The sequence below is a fragment of the Colletotrichum costaricense genome (genome assembly GCF_030867565.1).
Source record: "Colletotrichum costaricense strain IMI 309622 chromosome Unknown Scaffold_17.1, whole genome shotgun sequence".
In the NCBI taxonomy this organism is placed as follows: domain Eukaryota; kingdom Fungi; phylum Ascomycota; class Sordariomycetes; order Glomerellales; family Glomerellaceae; genus Colletotrichum; species Colletotrichum costaricense.
In genome coordinates, this window is record NW_026848246.1 from 631,042 (window position 1) to 652,077 (window position 21,036).

A 21,036-nucleotide genomic window follows, 5' to 3' on the forward strand; every position below is an offset into this window, starting at 1 on the left:
ATGAGCTTCCCTTCCTCCTACTATACCTGGATACTATATACACACCTAAGTTAGTAGAAAAATATTGATTATTTTTTTCACCCTAGGGCTAGTACTCCGTAAGAGCATACACACTATGCCAATAGCTTAAAGTACTAATAAGTATATAATACTTGTAAAAGCCTGATGAGTTATGCTTAGATTAAGTACGGATCGACGTCTGTACCTGTTCTATATTATAGCTATTAAATGTTAATAAATCGCGCTCTATTTCATTTTAAAGTAATAAGAAGAAGGATATACTAATGGTGAGCTTTTAGGGTAGACCTTAGATTTATTTGTTTAGGTATAGAGTTATAGTACTAGAAGAATGATCTAAAAAGAATGAGATCAAGTCATGTATTATTATAACTAAAGTTTGTTCTTAAGTTTAGATGATATAGTTAGGTTTTTGATATTAGTTACGAATGTTAATTGATAGAACAACTATAGTTATCAATAACGATTAATTATTTTAATAATAATTTAAGAAGATAAATATTAATCTCGGTATTAGTTAGTTAAATATCATGACTACGATTTTATTAGAACTCTACTATAAACCTTTAAACCTTTACTGAATTTTGTTTTGCTTTGATAATAAGGTATCTAGGGGCTAGGAAGATCGTGTTAGTACGAAGACTCCCGGCGATGTAGACCCACTACTTTAACACGCTCGGCAGATCTATATCCTCCGCAGACATGTCGCCGTGTCAGGGTTCGTGGACTAAATCTAGGATCTGCTCGGCACATCTGCCACCGGGGCGTAGGCGGGGTAGCTCCGCGTAAGAAGGTCACGAGGACTCCTAGCCCAGAATATTGCCGGTTGACAGAGCTGCTATTCGAGCCATCTGGATACATAAACTTGAGATATTTTCATTCGGTCTCTTCTTATCGTCCTCGTATGAAGGAATAAAGAGGCTATAGCGAAGGCCAGCTTACTCCAGGCTTGAAATCTTACCCCAGTTTCGGATACCGATCTACAATCGAGTCGATTAGCCTTGGGTCTCCCCCTCTTCATGGAGCGGAAACCATGGCGCGGCTTCAGGGTCTTTGTGCTACTTTGTTATGGTTCTATCAGGTTAACAACGTGATCTCTCAATGTTCAGGAGATTTTCAACCCATCTCAGCATCTGAGTTTACTGCTAAGCTTCAGCCCGGATGGAATTTAGGGAACACCCTCGATGCTTTCCCGAATGAAGACAGCTGGAACAACGTACCAGTGGTTGCAGGAACCTTTGATGATGTGAAGGCTTTCGGTTTCAACAGCGTCCGCATCCCAGGTATGTTCTTGACAGCCAGCCCTCCTGTAGGGCGACACCCGCCTCTTGTTAGCATATGCTTAAAGACACAATGTACCTTATTAATCATAACAGTCACTTGGATGAACCATTTCATCGGCTTTTCAGACCAGGGAGACTCTCCTGATTGGACAGTAGATCCTGAATGGCTCCAACGAGTTGCTAACGTCGTCGACATGGCCACGTCTCGGGACCTCTATGTCATCATTAATGTTCACCACGACTCGCACTTTTGGGCGGATCTGACAGTAGCAAACGCTAATTATAGCATGATAGAGGAGAAGTTCTACAGGCTCTGGTACCAAATTGGTACCAAACTCGCCTGTACCTCATCCCTCGTGGCATTTGAACCACTTAATGAGGCTCCTGGAGACACAGCCGAGATTGCGGCCGAGCAGAACAAGCTGAATAACATATTTCTTCAAGCAATCAACGACGCCGGCGGATTTAATTCAAAGCGTGTCGTTACACTAAGTGGGCCCGGCCAGGATATCGTTCGGACAAGCCTCTGGTTTGAGCCGCCTGACTCGAAGTACACGAATCCCTGGGCCCTCCAGGTGCATTACTACAACCCTTGTAAGTCATCACCGGTCTGCGCCTTTATTTGTGTACTATGCTACAAAGGCAAGCACTGTCTGACATGGATCAACTAGATGATTTTACGTCAGCCGCATGGGGAAAAACCATATGGGGCTCTAGTGTCGACCTTGCCGCATTCGAGACCGATTTTAGTCAGCTCCGCGACAACTTCACTGACGTCCCGATTGTTGTTGGCGAGTGGCTCGTGAGTCCGGTACATTCGGAGCCTGCAGCACGATGGAGATACTACGATATCATCGGACGACTCTCCAGAAAATACGACTTTGCTCCAATTGTGTGGGATACCGGCAACGATCTCTTGGATCGCAGTTCACACACCTGGTACGACGTAACCGGCCTCAACCTTCATTTCAATGCTTTAGCTGGCAATCTCAACGCTCTTCCCGACTCAACCCTGGACACTACGGCGACTAGTCAATTCAGCTCGGCGTTTGTTTTTCACAAGGTCGGAACCGCTGTCGAGAGCGTATCCCTCTCCTTCACATTCAACGGAGACTCCGTCAAGTCCATTACCACGGCGGACGGGGCCAGCCTCACGCTGAATTCGGACTACACCGTCAACGAGACTGATATCACGCTATCTGTATCATTCCTGTCCCACTACTTCGATGTTGCCGGCCCTCCGGGCATCAAGACCACGTTGTTGGTTTCTTTTGCCAGCGCGCCGAGCATCCCGATCCAAGTCGTGCAGTGGGATACGCCCACGCTCCCGTTGTCCAGCACTACGGCGACTTCGGCTAGTAACATCGACGTAGAAGTGAATTGGAACAGCGCCGGGAAGCCCGCGACAGTAGCAGCTTTTAAGAGCGATGGCACACCGTTAATGGACGAATGGACTGTGGTGTTGCCGCCTCTGCAGCGGGGGAGAACAACACTTGGCAGTGGTTGGGGCTGGAGTTGTGAGTTCTCTGACTCGAAGCACGTTCCGTCCAGGAAGTCTACTAACTTCAGTAGGGGGCCAGCAGGGAGTCACAATTGCTACGGCTGCTGTATCCGCCGCCATTCAATCGGGCATGACAACAACCTTTATGCTGGAGTCGTACCCTCGCGTTCTGGGCAACTATGCTAACTTCACTTTGTACGTTTGACAGAACTACTATCGGGCTTCTTACTCTTGTTATCAAATGGAAGAGAGAAACAAGAGCTTTGTAAATATTCTTAGTGGTACATCATGGATGACAGCACATAGCCAAGGCAACCGAGGTCCTCGTATGATGGATTAAGGTTTCTCAATTCAATGGACTCGACTAGATCATAACTCCAGTTCCAAGTGAACATTCTGTATCTCAGCACCCATGTCATCTGCATGCTAGTAGTGGGCGATTTGTAGGTTTCTTCTGCACTGCGCAAGCGTCCGTCCAAGGTTTCCTACCTCATTCACCTACATGTGCCCACGATTCTGTTGTCTGAGAATATGTGAAGGCTAAACCGTACCTTTCAAACTTGCTCTACGACTATTACATTGAGATATGTCTGACTTTCCATGGCACTGTTGCATGCATCAATACGTACGTAGAATGGATGGCTGCAACATTGGGTCTCATATTCTACAGAACATAGAGCTGCCCGAACTTTCAGCTGTGGGTCACCTTCCCCCTTTCACAATGCCTTAAGTTGAATGCTCACATACCAATCCGGGAACGATCCTTCCCAGTTGCTGGAAGTTCGGCGCAGGAGGCCGACCTCAATGAGTATGTCTGTCGTGGTCCTGAGGCAATCAAAACTGCGTAGATGACCGGCGCTGTACCAAAACCGCCAGGAAAGACGTAAAGCAAGGAGATCGTGTCGCCGTTAAAGCTCTTGAAGTGCCTGATACTGGCCGTCAAACTTAGCAGGGCTTCCCAAAGCTGCGAGTTTCCTTCGGGTGCCTCGCCCACACCTGAACCGATGAATACGTACGCTGCTAGCTAGAGAACCACGCCTCGGACTCTTTCGTCCCGATCATAGAATTAGAAGAACCTAGCGAGATTAAGGAGCAATCTTTTCACACCCTCTTCCCGGCAGATTGGAGCGGGGAAGGTGGGATATGTGAAGGTGATGACAGGTATATGAGTCCCAGCTGACAGGTTTCGTGGATTATTTACCCCGAGAAAGCGGGATTTTGGGCATTGGGAATTTATTTCAAGGGACTTGAAGCTGGGGAAAAGAGGGGTAAGGGATGCGATGTGACAGGCCAACAGACAGGGGCGATTCGGACGTTGTCTTAAGGGCAAGGCACATGAGAGCCGGGAGTGTATCCAGTAGAGATGGGAATTCGGCCCTGTAATAATGTACTAAACGTCAATATAATTCAGTGACTTTGTTCGTCTCGACTGCCTTCTACTTCTAATTAGATAAAATGTGTTGGTAATATATTTAAAGAAAAGCAGGAACTGGGCTGGGTACGCATAATCTATAAATTTTAGTCATTCTGTTCTTTAACGATATAATATCGCATAACCTTATAATTTAAAGTGTTTCTTAGTTAACTTATTAAGATCTATAAATAAAAGAATATAAGTATAGTTTTAAAGAGGAAAAGAAATATAAAAAAGTATTTATAATAAGACAACTTAATATTTAATATATTAACGTAGTTATATAAAGATAATTTCACAAGCTTATATTATAATTAAATAGAGATTTTAAAAAACAATGAGTTGATTAATTAAAAACAAGAGCGTATATTTAGAATACCTTTATTTATTTATATTAACGTAGATAGTTTTTTAGGCTAAGTAAAGTTAAGTATATTAATTCTTTAAAACTCTATATAATTATATTAACTCTTTATATTATCTTATCAACATTTTTAAAACACTAATCTTATTATATAGATGCTTCTTATAATTATTTAAATATATTAAATAACTAATAATTATAACTCTTGAGTTAATTAATTTCTAATTTAAAGATGAATCTAAATTAGTTATAGAACATATAAGTTTAACCTTGTGTAATAATTATTAATAAACTTTTAAATTATTAGTTAAAGACTGCTCTTTGAAATATAATTAAAAAGTAAGCAGCTTTCCTCACTAAATAGCTTGCTCATTAGCTACATTATTGATATTAACTAGTTACTTATTAAGTATTCTTTAATAAGATTAATTCTGTGTAAGTACCGGTATATGATATTCTCTGGTCACGTATATCAGACACAGACAAACCGGCATAACTTATCTTAAGTAGGGTGGTGAGCGACCTGTCCTGTATGACTTATGGCTTACTGGAGGGAAGAGAGGTCAGCTGCCTGAATGGACCAAGCAAAGCCCACCGTAGCAGCGCCCAGGGTCCTCAAAGCAGACCAAGGCATAACGAGGTGGCAACATAAGCCCCAAGGCGACCTACGACGGGGCAAATCTATACAGGTCAAGATTGGAGTTTGTGGGGAGGATGCGCGTTAAGCTATGCCGCCTGGCTTTTTTACTGCTTTGGCGTCCGCAGTTGCAACACCTGCAGACTAGCGTACAGAGACCCATGGTTCCTGTGTCATGTGTCATGGCACGCAGTGTTAGAAGTACGTCACCTACCGCCCGACTTCGGGCGGAGATGTCTTCTCGGGGCAAGTGCGGCCGATATGATCCATGGATAACGAAGACTTACAAGAGCAATGACTATACTGACGAACCTCTATATGAAAGGCTCGCAGGCGGCATAGATAGCCTCATTAATCAACCCGAACATCTTGTAGTCTATCCTCTTCACAAGTATGAGGCTTGGCGGCTTGCTTCTGTATGCCATCACGGCGGCGGCCACGGTCATTCAGTCTGATGCCCACTTTTATGGGGAGAGCCCGCCTGTCTACCCAGCTCGTACGTCAGGACCAGCATTTAGAGGTTGTCTATGCTAATCAGGAGGACGTTAGCCAATATGACGGGGGCTGGAGATTGGGCAGACGCTTATGGGAAAGCCAAAGCTCTCATTGCGGAGATGACTCTAGACGAGAAAGTGCGTATGTTGCGAGGCAGTATCGCAACACCCTAAACATCAGAAGCGAGATCCGAGAAAACATTTAACTGGTTACCGTAGTCCAATTTGACATACGGTGTCTCTAGCACACATAATGGATGCTCCGGTAACATTCCAGGCGTTTCTCGCCTTGGATTTCCGGGTCTTTGTCTCCAAGATGCCGGAAACGGTGTTCGGGGCACTGACATGGTGAACAGCTATCCCGCGGGCATCACTGTTGGCGCAAGGTAAGAAAGCCCCTTCACGATTCTGAGAGATGCTGACCGGACCAGCTGGAACAAAGAGCTTACCAAGCTGAGAGGTCATTACCTTGGAGGAGAGTTCCGCACCAAAGGCGTGAACGTGGCTCTAGGGCCTGGTACAACATCCTGACGTCGGATATTAAGACTAGCGCTGACTCGATAATAGCTGTTGGACCGTTGGGTAGGATAGCTCTTGGCGGTCGGAATTGGGAGGTGTTTTCCAACGACCCTTACCTCTGCGGTTCGCTCGCGGCCGAGACCATCACTGGCATTCAGGGGCAAGGGGTCATGGTGAGCGTCAAGCATTTCATTGGCAACGAACAGGAGACAAATAGAAGCCCCCTCGAGGGGTCCGAACCCCCGGTCGAGGCGGTGTCGTCTAACATTGACGACAAGACCCTCCACGAGCTTTATCTCTGGTGTGTATGGCTGCTGTGATTCCCCCCACCATTTCGGAAACTGACCAAGAATGAAGGCCATTCCAGGATGCCATGAAGGCTGGTGCGGCGAATGTAATGTGCAGGTATAGACCACCGCTAACCCTTGGGGTGTTTCAAGTTAATTTGAATCCAGTTACAACCGTGTAAACAACTCGTATGCCTGCGCGAACAGTAAGCTACTCAATGGGGTGCTCAAGACGGAACTCGGATTTCAGGGCTTCACCGTCAGTGACTGGGATGCCCAGCGTATGTTGAACCCGTTCCCCTTCCTTAAAAACCGCTGACTTTAAAAAGACTCAGGAGTCGCGAGTGCTCTCGCCGGCCTCGACATGGCCATGCCTGGTTCCGTATATTGGGGCGCCAATCTTACCACAGCAATCCAGAATGGCTCTGTGCCGGAATCACGATTGGATGACATGGCTACAAGGTAAGCTAGTCCGGATCTCTGTGTTTGAGCTTGAGCCAATACTCAATAGAATAGTTGCATCGTGGTATTATTTAAGTCAAAACGAAGGTTACCCAGATCCAGGCATTGGGATACCATTCGAAATCAGAGGGCCACATAAGCGAATCAATGCCAGAGACCCCAATGCGGTTCCGGTTCTCTTCCAGGGGGCAACCGAAGGGCACGTACTCGTGAAGAATCTAGATGCTCTGCCATTGAAGGGGCCGCAAGTTGTGTCAGTCTTTGGTTATTCCGCCACTACCTATCAGGCCTGGGGTCCCGTGCAGGGGATGGACATGCTCAAGTGGCTTCTTGGACAGACTAATGCGAATCTGACGGAGCTTCTGCTCGCCTCCCGCTCTCAGGATCTGAGATCATCGGCCATCGCGATAAACGGCACCATCTTCACGGGCGGCGGCTCAGGCTCGACCACTCCAGGCTGGATATATAGCCCGCTAGACGCGCTGACGCAGCGCGCCATGAAGGATGGTACGGATCTGCTTTGGGACACGGCCAGCCCAGCCCCGTCCGTGTCCGAATCCGACGCTTGTCTGGTGTTCATCAACGCCTGGGCCACGGAGACACTGGACAGATCCGCGCTCTACGACGATTACTCGGACGGGCTCGTCAATTCGGTGGCGGACCAGTGCAGCAACACCATCGTCGTCATTCACAACGCAGGCATCCGCCTCGTGGACGGGTTCGTTGACCATCCAAATGTCACCGCCATCATCTACGCTCATCTACCCGGCCAAAGCTCCGGAGAGGCCACCATAGCCCTGCTATATGGCGACGAGAACTTCTCGGGGAAGCTGCCTTATACCGTCGCCCGGCAGCCAAGCGACTATGGCGACCTCCTCGATCCGGACCTACCGGAGGGCAGTTTCACGCTCTTCCCGCAAAGTGATTTCGATGAGGGTACAACCATCGACTATCGCGCCTTTGACGCGTTCAACATCACGCCACGGTATGAGTTCGGCTTCGGCATGTCGTACACAACGTTCGAGTACGCCGACCTGTCGATTTCCTGCCGGGATGGACTGTCTCACGATGAATATCCTTCGGGGCCTATTGAGCAGGGTGGCCATCTTGACCTCTGGGACAACCTCGGCGATGTCCAATTCCGTATCAAGAATACTGGCGGTGTCGCTGGCCAGGAAATTAGTCAGCTTTATCTCGACGGAACGGACAGCCTCAAACACTTACGCGGATTTGAGAAAGTAGCTTTGGAGCCGGGACAGACTGAGACGGTGACGTTGTCGTTGACGCGGAGAGACTTGAGCGAGTGGGACACTGTTAGCCAGAACTGGAAGCTGCGGACTGGGAGGATCAGGTTATGGGTGGGGGCCAGCTCTAGGGATATCCGATTGGAAGGTTTCTTGGAGTTGTAGAGTGTACATAGCAGTAGCCAATCCAATTAACTTCTGTATACCTGGGCCCGGGCTGAGTCTATGATGGAAACGTAGTCCTACGGCACGAAGATTTGATGTTCCCCAACCTCGTTAGCCATGCGAGGATGGAGTCTGCCGGAGTCGCTCCGCTTTTGGAGTGTTGAGGGAAAGCAAGCTCTGAATGTATATACATCTGCAAACCCACCTTTTTGACACGGTACATGTTCATGTACTCGGAGTTGCCTTCTCTTTTTGCAAGGCCTGCCAATAATACCATCGATCTGGACTAGCCGTTCCGATGAGACGACCGAGATTAGATGTACTTTTGACTTGCTACAGGCTTGTCTCAAGACAAGCATCCTTACAATGAGTAACACGCCCTTCAGGTATTTCCAGTCCACACCTTTCATTTCTGCGCTGAGAGAGCCACAAGGTTCGCAGGCACTGCCGCGAGAATTTACCGTATAACACTGGGGTATTCTTGCGCGTAATGTTATTAATTACCGGTACATCCCCTCGCCTTCTTGTCTATGGTTCTAGCTGGTGTCAACAGCTCCACCAGGCACCATCATGTCAGAAGCCGCCAATGTTCTTGTAGTGGGTTGCGGTGCGGTCGGCACCATGTGTGCCTATGCCCTGCACAAATCCAAGGCGGCCACCGTCACGGGAGTTTTCCGCTCGAACTTTGAGGAGGTGCAGCGTCTAGGACTCTGTATCAGAAGCGTCGACCACGGAACGGTATTAGACTGGAAGCCTCATCACGGTAAGAGTTCAGCAGTGTACCCGTTAGATTATCAGGAAGACCTAAATACCGGTTGCGCGGCGTCTAGTGGAAAGGAACATATCGGACGCGGCAAGGCACGGCCCGTTCGACTACGTTCTTGTGGCGATGAAAAGCCTGCCCGACATCTATTCTATCCCGGATCTTATTGCCTTGGCCGTCACGCCGGGCCGGACATCCATCGTGCTCGTCCAGAACGGAATCGACATAGAATGGCCCTTCGTCGACGCGTTCCCTGAAAATGTCGTGCTCTCGGGTGTCACTATGATCGGGTGCGAGCTCAATGGCCGCGAGGTCCTGCACAATGACCCAGATAAGCTGCACCTCGCCCCCTTTCCGAGCCCAGGTCTTCACCGGCGGAGGCAGGAGGACGCGTGCAGCACCTTTGCGGCACTCTACACGCTCGGTGGCGTTGCCTGCGAGATCCACGAAGACATTGTGCGGCGACGATGGATGAAGCTCGTGTGGAATGCCTCGTTCAACCCAGTGTGCGCCATCACTGGACTGGACTCTGGTGCGGTCCAAGCCGCCGGGTACATCGACACCTTGGTACGTCCAGTTATGGATGAGGTCGTAGCTATCGCGGAGGCCGCTGGTTATGGGCTCCAGCCCGGCATTCAGGATGAGATGATTTCGTTCACACCTGAAGCGATTGGACTCAAACCGAGCATGCAGGTTGACGCGATGATGGACAGGCCGATGGAGGTGGAGGTTATTCTTGGCAACCCGCTGCGGATCGCGCAGGAGCTAAAAGTTGAGGCCCCGGTCTTGACGATCCTATGTAATCTTCTTCGCGCCAGACAGTGGAAGTACAAACAACGAACATGAGTTGATGACATGACTCAAGATGAGTTATTTTTGAACGAGAATTAGAAATTCAAGGCCAATCGGTGTTGCATCACGTTTGAGACCTAATTTCCATTGTTTCTCGCTATGGGTTTGCTTCTTGTCTTACCATCTGTGAACAACCTCTCGATCAAAGGTGGTATCGTCATATCCGGCTTCGTACATCTGTCTGGTCAGGTCCTCCTCGTGTAAGATTTCATTGATGACCTTGGCGTCAGTAATGGCCCAATAACTTTCGCAGGCCTCTGCGAATGCTCGCGACTTGGCCTCTAGGATGCTCTCCTCCACCGCTGCGAAGCAGAAGCGGAAGAAAACGTACCCCAGGTCCCTCTTGATGGTTTGGTTGGCTGCAAAATCCCCGCCCGGGACGACCAGTATGCGATATGGGTGCTGGGTGCAGTGAACCCACAACCCCTGCATTAATCGGCGCGGGTTGATAGAGGTTAGCGGGTGACTGCCGATGTTCACCTTGACCCAGATAAACATGCCACCCGCGGGCCGCTGGAACGAGAACATCTCAGTCTGAACTCCGCCTATCCCCAAGAACCTATTCTCTTCCAAGATTGCAGCCATCTTCTCCATCCGGCGTTGATAGGTGAATCGCAAGCCCTCAAGCCAATTAATCCAGCCGCCCACCCCCCAGCCGCCGGGTTTCTGCACCGAAATCGCGGTCTCAGCGGGGCCGTCCCTACCGAAATCACCAATCAACTGCGTGACGATGGCCTGCACGAAGCCGGAGGGTTGCTGGGTGGTGCCGTCCGTGATCCTAAAGAGCTTCTCGCACACACTCGGCTGCGCTGTGACCCATCCAAGCCTGCAACCGGGCGCGACGGTCTTGGAGAAGGAGTCGAGTCGTATGACGCGGCCGTCATTATCAAGGCTCAAAAAGCTCGGGACGAGCTCGTCGAGGAAAGCGTAGCCTGTCGACTTGCCCCGCAGGTCGTGTACGCAGTAGTTATGGTTCGGGTCTTTAGGGAAGTTGGGCGTGGTGGATGTTGATGGATAGTACAGGTTCCAGTACGGGTCGTCTTCGACGATGACGAGGTCGAACCGCGAGCAGATATCATAGATTTCCCTCCGCCGTGGCAGAGAAAGTACTCCGGATGTCGGGTTTTGGCCGGTTCTGGTTCCCTGTTAGCTAGTCGTCATAGGATGAGGTCGCCGGCAGCATGCTCACGGAACAAGATAAACAACATGTGGCCTCTTCCCTAATTCGCAATCCCACGTCTCAAGGACATGGCAGAGACTTCCCGTACCATATGCCAGCATTCCCTCGGTGTCCATTTTGACCGGTACGATGTTCACATCCTTGGGCTTGAGCTGAGCGATTGGAGGCCCATACACAAATTCTTCCACGATCAAGCCCTCGCGATTCCGCGCATCACCAGAAGTTTTATCCCAAGGATTGAATAAGAGTTCAAAGACCTTGAAAAGCCCATCCGCCGATCCACCATTGACGATAATGTCAGCGCCGCCGTCATACGGAATGTTCGGGTGGTAAATAGTAGTGGTAAGCTTCCTCAACCAGGCATAGAGCGGGGGAAAGCCCGAGGCGCTTCCATATTGGAGCGCGGTGGTCAAGTCAACGTTGCGGACGGACCCCAGCTCGTCCCCGCGTCGAGGGATGCGTAGTTGGGGTGTCTGCCCCCCTGCCGCCTCAGAATATTTCGAGGGACCAAGTGAGTCCGGGTTGGATAGCGAAAGATCCACGTTGTTGAAAGGGAAGTAACTTGGACTGGGGAGGCCTGAAGATTACAGTCAACACTCTGCACCATTTTGGTACACATAGGCACATCATTGCCGCCGAGACATACCACCGGCCAAATTTCCCATCTCTGGTATCCGAAGATACTTGTAGTACTCCTTGAGTACATTCGGCGCCCTCTTCTTTGACGTTTGGGAGAAGTGATGCTCGAGATCTGTGGGTTTAGGGCGTGCGGACGACATGGTTTGTTTGCGAAGATGGCCAATGAAGCTGGGCTGTGTGACTTGTCCCTCAATAATGTGTCTGGATTTTCAGGCGTTGCTTCTTATAGCAGAGCTGGCAGGCTAGCCATGAACAGCCAACCAGGCCGCAATGGTCAGCCAGACGCCGCTTCCCTTAGCGGGCCTTACCCATCGTTGTTCCTGGAAGACCATGCGGATTTCTTCTTCCTCTGGCCTGGCGGCGCTGTTGTGAGATTGGAGGTGGCTGGCTGGCGCTAGCCGTTGGCGCTTTGATTTGGTCGAGCAGTTGTGGAGATCGTTCGCAGTTGACTTCCCTTAGCAGTACAGATATTTCGCACCTGGGTTCGCCCCCAGACGGCAGTTATCTCCTAGTGAAATGGCCAGCTCCGGTTGTGAAGACGACAGGGACCAGGAAGCTGTACTTTGAGACCCACTGACACACAAGGGTCACCGTCCAAATCAAACAGCTCTCATCTTCGTCAAATGCTATGCCACTTTGCACTTATGGTACATTCTTATGGGGAATGTTGATTCGTGGGTTTCAGACGTATTGTTGCGTGTGTAAATCGACCCCGGAATCATGGACAGGCTGTTATGGCTCGGAGATACTTGCCCGAATTTCAGACCTGCGAATGTCCTCATTCGTTTGAATGGGCACCGATGCGATTTGAAACTAGTCAGATAACACGTTCGAAAGCTTTGAAGAGGTATTCATAACCTCCTCATGGTCTTTCGTGCCTGCATGGGATGAGTTCTCGTATAGTACCTGACATGAACTTTCGACCTTCTCGAATCGCCATCTGCCCTCCTTTGCACATCATCGGCACACCAGCCTTAGACTTGCTCATTCTAGCTCGATAGCTAACATGGCGCAGACGGTCACAACAACAAGAATTGCCTCACGAGTACCACTGACTTCCAGGATGTCCACCACCTTGGATGAGGATGCTCAAGTTGTTCGGAAGTCCGTCGGACTGCGCCGCGTGGATGCCACATTCATGAATGGCCTCTCAACTCTCAATGGAGAGGGTGCTACCATCGGACGAGGCTTTCCAATTGAAGGTATCCCGACATTCGTGGATCCCTACAAGGCACGGCAATGGGCATTGGAGCATATGGCTGGAGCTTTTAGGGTCATGGCACGGAAAGGTTACCTCGAGGGTACTGCCGGACACATATCTGTCCGGGATCCCGTCGACCCTGACACATTCTGGATCAACCCGTAATTATCTAGGACTCCGGCCGCGGCGTACATGTCGCTGATTTCTGCACAGTCTAGCCCGACATTTTGCAATGATGAGAGTTAGCGACCTTGTTCAGGTAAATATGAATGGAGAGGTCATAGGTGGAAACAAGGTGAGAGGCCTTATTGATCTATGGAAATGCCTTGCTAATTCAGCACAGGCTTGTATTAATAATGCCGGCTTCACTATTCATTCAGCTCTCCACGCCGCCCGACCAGACGTGAACGCTGCCTGCCATTTCCACAGTATCCACGGGAAGGCCTGGTCTTGTTTCAACCGACCCCTGGAGATGCTGAACCAGGATGCCTGCACCTTTTACAATGACCATGCTGTTTACGATACATTCGGCGGTATCGCTTTTGAAGGTGAAGAAGGCAGGCGAATCGCAGGTGCTCTGGGCGATAAACGGTGCGCGATTCTCAAGAATCATGGGCTTCTGACGACAGGGAGCACTGTCGACGAGGCAGCGTTCCTCTTCACGCTAATGGAGAATACCTGTCGGGCACAGTTGCTCGCCGAGGCTGCCTCGGCTTCTGGGATTCGAAAGCACATATGTCCTCATGAAGAGGCAGAGTACACATACAGACTCACAACGCCAGAATCCATGTGGTTGGAATTCCAACCCGACTACGAATACGAGTTGCAGGAATCGGGTGGGAGCTTGTTGAATTAGGAAATAAAAGGACTCTCAGCGCTTCACATTTGCTCTCGCTCATGTTGCATGCTTTTCGCAGGATAATCTAGCGTACTAGGCATCCGTCAACTTGCCGCTGTTTATTCCTTCGTGATTTTTCGACCAGGCACCAATACTGAAAAGCAGTTCGGGTAGTCAGACACAGCCGATATTAGTGTGGTATGCAAATTATCAAAGATCAGGCCGTGAACAGTCCCTCTGTCACGGAATAGAATGGTATCAGCACTCGCTGGGCATTCTGCCACGTACCTTCTCGCGTGGATCTTACATTCGTTCAGTACGTAGACTGCTCTCTTTTTTGCGCTCGAGATGGGTTCGCAGAAGCCACTTTTAGCCCACAAACGCCCATTGCTGTGTACCATAACTCGTGACACTCTGAGCGTGTTCTCCCTCCAGCCTGTACTGGGAGATGGGTCCCTATATGCCATCCGACTGCAGTAATACACAGTAATTGAAGCTGAGGATATTCTTAGCTTGTTGCCTCGGAATGACCCGTACTGGATACATTGTTGCTGCTAAGGAGATAATGTGCCTTCCCAGGGCCAAGTACTGAGTGCATCATCCAAGATAAGACCGGACCAGAGGCACATCGCTGGAATCTTGGAAACCCCGCATGCTGTGTGCTGCCCTTCTTTGACATCTCTAGTTGCCTGGAATGCAGCTCTGCGCCACTGGCAGCATTGGTCTATTTCGCCTCCATTCCTTCAATTTCAAGTTCCGATTTGAAGTTCCGATTGTGATAGATGTATAGCTTGAATACTTGCAGCCATCAACCCCGAGGTGATGGACTTTACAACATCTTCTGCCTCGTGCCGACGCTCGTTTGTGTGATCAATGTATTCTTCGGCTCCCCGAGATCATTAAAATTTTTGTTCTCCCAATTCATTGAAAAGATCGTTACCTCCGACCAAATGCATAAAACTCCAGACCCCGGCTTTGGGATCGCCATATTAACCAACAAATTAGTACTTGAAGGGTAAACTACAAACTGGCTGCGCACCAAATACGACAGAAACAGCCCCCCGACATGTCCAGCCCAAGGTGATCGGCGGCTCCATCGGCACTGAGCTCTTGCTCACTGAGATGGGGCCGTTGTCTCTCTTCCTGTGATGCCGCATCTGGGTCATTCTCGTTATTTGGCCACGTAATGTATGCGTGGCTAGGATGTATGCCTATCCTCCCACCCGCGGCTCCATTTTCGAGCTTGCGAGCTGTTACCTACGTCTACCTGACTCTGGGCTTTCCTATGGGCTGGGCATTCCCCCTTGCCGCAACGATGCTAGTTTGTGTTGCGTACAGCGCTGTGGCGACCGCCATGTAGTACTGGAATCTCAGGATCAACCCGGCCGTATGGATAGCTGTATGCGTGGTGGTCTGTATCTTTTCAATGTGTTCTTCGTTAGGTGAGGACCTGTTAATTTGCCTCGGCAGAGTACGCTCATCCTCACTTTCCATTACCTTACAGGTAATTAGGCGAATCCGAATTTTGCATTGCGTCAGCCAAGATCATTCTTACTATCTGCCTTGTCCAGCTTACCCTGATCATCATTTGTGGGACAAAAAACTCACATCACGATGACTAAGGCTTCCGCCATCAGGGCAACGGGAGCGTGATGACCCCTTAGTATACAGATGGGGCCACGGGCTGTTTCCTAGGTCTGTACTCATTCTTTACGTGGCCTTTACGATCGCCGGCGCCGGATTGCGCTAGCGTACAGTGAGAGCCAGAACTCGGGCAGGGCAATCCTGCTGGTGGCCAAGCTTATCTTCTACCATTCGTAGGGTTCTACGGCGTACATCATCGGTGTCCTGGCCGTCGGCTTCGTCTGCGGCGCCACGGACCCCCTGAAAATGAGCGCTATCAATTCTGCACGAGGTACCAAAGTTCCCCCAACCCCCTACTGCGACACGCAACCACTTCAGGATTGATAGATCAGTGCCGACCCGCCGCCAGACGGCCGCGCTTGTGCCCAGTCATATGAATTAGATATGGGGTTCATAATTCAATTTTCCTTATCTTTCGCCCTATTTTTGACAAACATTTAATAGATTTAGGTGATTCCCTGTTACGGAAGTTAGTAACAATTTGTATATAATGCTATTGGCTGAACTTTTGGGTCGGGACCCATTTTAATTCCCGAGGTCCGGATCTGAGCAGTCCCTTTTTATTTTCCACCTTCGACATATAATAGGTATTTTTTACGCCTATCTTACTGGGGAGTATTGTATCAAATATATGACGGTTACAAATAAACATTTCATTATTAGATTCTCTAAAAACCATGTATTTAATTGCTGGCTTGATTGTTATTATTGATTGATTTTCATAGGTATAGGCACTGCCAGACGGCCAAGCGCTCAATAAATTACTAACCTGCATCAAGGAGGGTGTGCCTATATACTTCTCCGCCATCGTTAGCCTTTACTCACTGCGTCAAATTCCTCGTGTAGTCAAACCTGGCTGCGAATGTCCTGTTTTGGTTTGTGGACCTCGCCACTACGTGTGTCGCCGCGTACACCGGTGCATGCCTGTTGTCTATGTTAGCCGGTACCGTGCTGGCACCGCCCAAGGCCTGCCCGACTAAGCTCCCTTATACAGGCTCCTTGATGCCTTTCTGCCCATTTCTTGCGATTTTTCTAGGCTGCGCTGGCGTTCTATTTGCCAGATCCCGATACACTCGTCGCCTTCAATCTTCAGGGGTTCAAAGAATATGGTAGCAACCGAGGAAAGGGGAACACCCGCGTGTAGTGGGGCTGTGCTCACTCGAATAGGCTCTGCCGACCGTAGAGTCTGTACCTGTTTAACTGGCTTTCATTACTTAGAAGACGTGTCCAAATCTGTACATCTGGGAGACCTCGTATTGCAAGATTCTCCCATGTTAATTTCCCTATTCGCCTTATCTCAGTGAGTCTTTTCCTTGTCTTTCACTACTTCAGCGCGTCTAGGATCACATTGCCTGCTTGCGTTGTGGGCCGTAACATCCATCTCCCAAAACCGCTTTGACGAGTGACATGGGGTTATCATGGGTCACGCGAAGGAACCATGTGGGAAATATTCGGCAGAGGTTCGATTTCGCTAACCAACTCTACTCAATGTGAATAGCCACAGGGCCGCTAAGCCTGTTATCGTCGGAGCTGTCACCAACAAAAATCTCATATCCACCTGAGTCAACTCTGTACTCTCCTTCCAACCAGTAACCCAGTTCGGCAACGCGAATTTCAACTCCAACATCAATCGATGAACCGGAAGGCACATCAACCTTCGAAAACCCAATCAGTCGTTTTACTGGAAGCGACAGAGGGGCAACCTGCTGCCTGAAGTACACCTGAACAACTTGCTTCCCATCTACAGACCCGGTGTTGGAGACGGTCACACTTAATTTGATAGTATCGGTCTTGCTATAAGTCGTCTTGTCGAGACTAGGACTGCTGAGGTTGAAAGTAGTGTAACTGAGTCCGTGACCAAAGGGGTAAAGATAGTTGTGTGAGAGATACGGGAATTGAATAGCCCCTGCAGCCTGCCAGTCACTGGGTTCGTGGTTGTAGTAAACCGGATTAACCTCTGAATAGGCAGGGAATGAGATGGTGAGTTTGCCGCTGGGGTTTGTTTTCCCAATCAAGATATCGGCTAGCGCGCGTCCTGAAAACTCGCCGCCGAGGAAGGTGTGCAAGATGGCTTGGGAATCCTGAGCAACGCCCGACAGCTCGAACGCCTGACCACCGCTAAGGACGATGATAGTGGGGACACCAGATCCAATCACAGCGCTCAATAGATCCCCCTGAAGTCCAGGAAATTTCAGAGACGCATGAGTGAGTCCTTCTCCATCTGTTCGCTCATTGACAAGACTGTCCTCGTAGCCCACCGCGACAGAACCAATGACAACGATAGCTATGCCTGCGTCCTTAGCCGCTGCGACGGCCTCGTCAATACTTGAGTTCTCTTCCGAAGTAATCTCAACGCCTTTGACATGTTTGACGTTGTCGGAACCAAGGGTCGCCGTAATTGCATCCAAGAAAGTGAGGTTTCCATTCTCGGCATTTGTCCATGCAGCATAGGTGCCAGTATTGACAACATCAGCAAGGGGACCCAAAACAGCCACTTTCTGGTTTGCAGATAGAGGAAGTATGCCATCATTCTTCAGCAGAACGATGGATTCGCTCGTGATGCGCTCGTTGGCTTCCAGGTGCTCCTCGGACCTCAGTACCTCAGTCAGGGCAGTGGTGTTCGCCGAGAGGTCCCTGTCGAAGAGGCCCAATTCAAACTTCAGGTTGAGAAGACGCGACACTGCCTCGTTCACATTTCCAGCCACGCCCTCAACTGTTTGATTGCCGGAGAGAGACTCGAAGGCCGTGGGAAATCGGATCGCAAGTTCGAGTTCCACGCCAGCCTCCAAGCATTGAATTCCGGCGTCATTGAGCGTGCTGGCCGTCTTGTGGGTGTCGTAAAGCATGACAATGGCGTCTGCGTCAGATACTATAACGCCATTATACCCGAGTTGTTGGCGGAGTAGATCTTGTAATAGGAATTTGTGCTGGTGGGCGGGGACGCCATCGATGGTGGCATAAGACGGCATCAGCGAGGCCGGAGTGACCTTTTGGAGAACATTGATGTATGGGAGCGCTAGAATATTGTAAATGTGGTTCTTGCCGCCAAGGATTGAGCCCTGGTTAACGCCACCAGTAGATGTACCAAAGACGTAGTGTTTGATCGTAGTGGCCACTTTCATGAATCCGTCGGAGTCCTTTTCTTGGACGGTACCGATGTAGGCCGCGGCAAGTTCACCGTTCATCCAGGGGTCTTCGCCGTACCTTTTAACAATCAGCCAGGGGATCTTCGGAGAGCTTCTTCAAAAAGGGAATCAAAACAAAAGAGAATAAGGTGAAAGATAATAGAAAATAACGCAAAGAAAACGGGCTATGCACTCACATTTCACCAACGCGACCGTTTCTCGGATCACGCGCAACGTCTACCTCAGGTGAGAGTACCCACGTGATTCCACACGCATAAAGCTCATCCCTCAGCGCTGCGGCAACAGTGGTATAGAGAGGTAGGTCCCAGGCCATTGCCATCGTCAGGGTTGCCGGGAAAAGGGTAGTGCCACGCAGTGTCGGGCCATTGACCGCATCTCCAATGTGAACGAAAGGGATGCCGAGCCGGTGTTCCTTCTTGGAGGCGACGATGAGATCCGATAGGACAGGGACCGCATCTTTAGCGTAGTTGAGGTATGAACCGGGAGCTTGTTCATCTTCAAGTTAGCTTGCTTTTTGTTGAAACGGGTCACGGAGGGCAGGAATCGCTTACAGATGGTTCCGTTGTGCAGCTTTGCTCGGTCCAGATATTGGGCAGCATCGTAGGTACTGTTCTGCCCAAGGATTCCGCCGACGCCCCCCATTTGAGCGATCTTTTCGTCCCAACACATGTAAGACAGGAGGTCAGCCACACGGTCAGAAAGGTCTGCCTTCGGGTCCTTGTAGACCGCATCTTCTGGTACTTCTAGCTGACAGTTGGTCCCATCGACTTCGGTCCCAGCAGCCGAGGCAATACGTCCCGAAACAAAGGCCACAACTAGGGCATGAAACAAAATGCTGCATTTAGCCATTTTTGCGGCAAAGGCTCTAGCGCGTTGAAGGTTTCCGTGGAGATGTATCGGCGCAGTGTTGAGAGTTTGCGTAGATTCATCGGTTGAAGACGAGGTTTTGTGACCTTTTAATAAAGACTGAGCTATAGTCCAGTGATTGTTGAATCACTCCATCTTCTCAATATTGTATGACGGCTCACTGTAGCCCCCCTTTCGGACTTGAAAAAGCAACATCCGAGGTATCCCATAGTTCCCCGCGTTGAGACACTGGCACAGAGATGGATTTTGCGGGGAGCCAAGGAGAAAGGGGGATTTCCGTCCTTGACTCCTCGGTCAAGCAATTTCCGACAACTTACGTGGGTGCTCACCATGGCTTAGTGTTCATGCAAGCAAAGTGTTTTCGTTGATAGTGCCATGTTTGGTTACATCCAGGGCAACCAAACGTAGACGAGCCGACGGGCCTCGGGTCATCTTTTGCGACAAAATCGAATGAAGAAAAAAGACTTCGCAAACCATGACGCCTCAGACAAAGCGATAGCATGGGATAGCATACCCCAAGTGCTCTGCGATCTTACTGAGTACCCCCTGCGCGTGGGGGCAAGCACAATGTTGCGGTTCGCGTGACTATTGTGTACGGAATAGGGGGTAACAGTGCTAGGGAGGTCATACCGAAGCTTTTCCTTTTTGCCATAGTTGGTTGTCTGCTCTGATCCGCTCGCAACACAAGAATACCGAGGATATCTTATGGGAATAAACCGTAAACCATACCCCTCCCCCCCTAACAAGACTTATAAAACTCTTTACTGTAGCTAAGTCTTATATGTATTATAAATTTCCTTAGTTAAAAGCAATTTCATTACGACTATCTGAAGGTCATGATTGAATTCTCCGAAGTATCTAACCCATGGACATATTTAATATTCTAAATAATAATACCAATACTATGATTGAAGGGAGATTTATCAACGCTTTACAAGTAAAGCTACTAATTTATAATTTACCCCCTCAGGCGTCTGGCTTGACACGGTAAATAGTACAATGCGTGTTTAGTCAAGTCGTATCATGCGGAAACTAGCTTGCATCGCTAGTTAGGAACACTGCCTACGGCGGCCAGAGAAGTGGCATACCGACCTTACGTAAGGCGGAGTGCCGCGCCGGCAGAAGTCGGCCGGCCTCGGAGATTCTTGCTAATACGGACGCCGCTGGCTAGAATTGTGTCTCCACCCACCCCCCCGCATATTCTGGGAGGTAAAAGTCTGATTATCTAAGGAGCCCCCATCTCCAAGGACCAATCAGACACACGTTCATACGCGTTTACTAGGTACATTCGCAGCCCATTTGAAGTGGAGGCTAACCCCTGCTATGGGAAATTCCGCCTCTGTTTAGCCCCTAAACCACATACGGCAGTGTGGCTTTCTGAACTCACTTTCTTATCAAGTCAGCGGTGACAACCTCTATTACGGCCGCTTGGTTTGCCAACAGACAGCCCTCGCTGGCACCCTGGCATTCAGTCGTCATGAAAGATTGTCAATCGGGTAAATCAGCACCGAATGATGA

The 21,036-nt window shown here is 49.6% G+C and overlaps 7 protein-coding genes across 7 annotated transcripts; 4 read left to right on the forward strand and 3 right to left on the reverse strand.

Annotated features, from left to right (window-relative positions):
• Positions 1-1,051: 1,051 nt before the first annotated feature.
• Positions 1,052-3,007, forward strand: CCOS01_13408 (endoglucanase B; the record flags this gene model as incomplete). The annotated part of the gene is made up of 4 exons (XM_060461554.1): positions 1,052-1,301; positions 1,395-1,895; positions 1,973-2,818; positions 2,874-3,007. The coding sequence occupies 4 exons, from the start codon at positions 1,052-1,054 to the stop codon at positions 3,005-3,007; spliced, it is 1,731 nt and encodes a 576-aa protein (XP_060307982.1).
• A 2,603-nt stretch (positions 3,008-5,610) lies between these two features.
• Positions 5,611-8,388, forward strand: CCOS01_13409 (beta-glucosidase 2; the record flags this gene model as incomplete). The annotated part of the gene is made up of 9 exons (XM_060461555.1): positions 5,611-5,713; positions 5,767-5,849; positions 5,931-6,097; positions 6,143-6,228; positions 6,279-6,531; positions 6,588-6,629; positions 6,686-6,798; positions 6,853-6,979; positions 7,134-8,388. 9 exons carry the CDS (start codon positions 5,611-5,613, stop codon positions 8,386-8,388), a joined length of 2,229 nt encoding a protein of 742 aa, XP_060307983.1.
• Positions 8,389-8,958: 570 nt separating this feature from the next.
• On the forward strand, positions 8,959-9,997 carry CCOS01_13410 (uncharacterized protein; the record flags this gene model as incomplete). Its single annotated transcript, XM_060461556.1, has 2 exons — positions 8,959-9,151; positions 9,219-9,997. The coding sequence occupies 2 exons, from the start codon at positions 8,959-8,961 to the stop codon at positions 9,995-9,997; spliced, it is 972 nt and encodes a 323-aa protein (XP_060307984.1).
• Positions 9,998-10,120: 123 nt separating this feature from the next.
• Positions 10,121-11,962, reverse strand: CCOS01_13411 (aromatic amino acid aminotransferase; the record flags this gene model as incomplete). The annotated part of the gene is made up of 3 exons (XM_060461557.1): positions 10,121-11,138; positions 11,193-11,760; positions 11,830-11,962. The coding sequence occupies 3 exons, from the start codon at positions 11,960-11,962 to the stop codon at positions 10,121-10,123; spliced, it is 1,719 nt and encodes a 572-aa protein (XP_060307985.1).
• Positions 11,963-12,828: 866 nt separating this feature from the next.
• On the forward strand, positions 12,829-13,879 carry CCOS01_13412 (L-fuculose-phosphate aldolase; the record flags this gene model as incomplete). Its single annotated transcript, XM_060461558.1, has 3 exons — positions 12,829-13,184; positions 13,237-13,318; positions 13,367-13,879. 3 exons carry the CDS (start codon positions 12,829-12,831, stop codon positions 13,877-13,879), a joined length of 951 nt encoding a protein of 316 aa, XP_060307986.1.
• CCOS01_13413 (uncharacterized protein) lies at positions 13,400-13,812 on the reverse strand (the record flags this gene model as incomplete). The annotated part of the gene is made up of 2 exons (XM_060461559.1): positions 13,400-13,687; positions 13,798-13,812. The coding sequence occupies 2 exons, from the start codon at positions 13,810-13,812 to the stop codon at positions 13,400-13,402; spliced, it is 303 nt and encodes a 100-aa protein (XP_060307987.1).
• Positions 13,880-16,986: 3,107 nt separating the features above from the next.
• On the reverse strand, positions 16,987-19,500 carry CCOS01_13414 (uncharacterized protein; the record flags this gene model as incomplete). The annotated part of the gene is made up of 3 exons (XM_060461560.1): positions 16,987-18,709; positions 18,828-19,137; positions 19,203-19,500. The coding sequence occupies 3 exons, from the start codon at positions 19,498-19,500 to the stop codon at positions 16,987-16,989; spliced, it is 2,331 nt and encodes a 776-aa protein (XP_060307988.1).
• Positions 19,501-21,036: the final 1,536 nt, after the last annotated feature.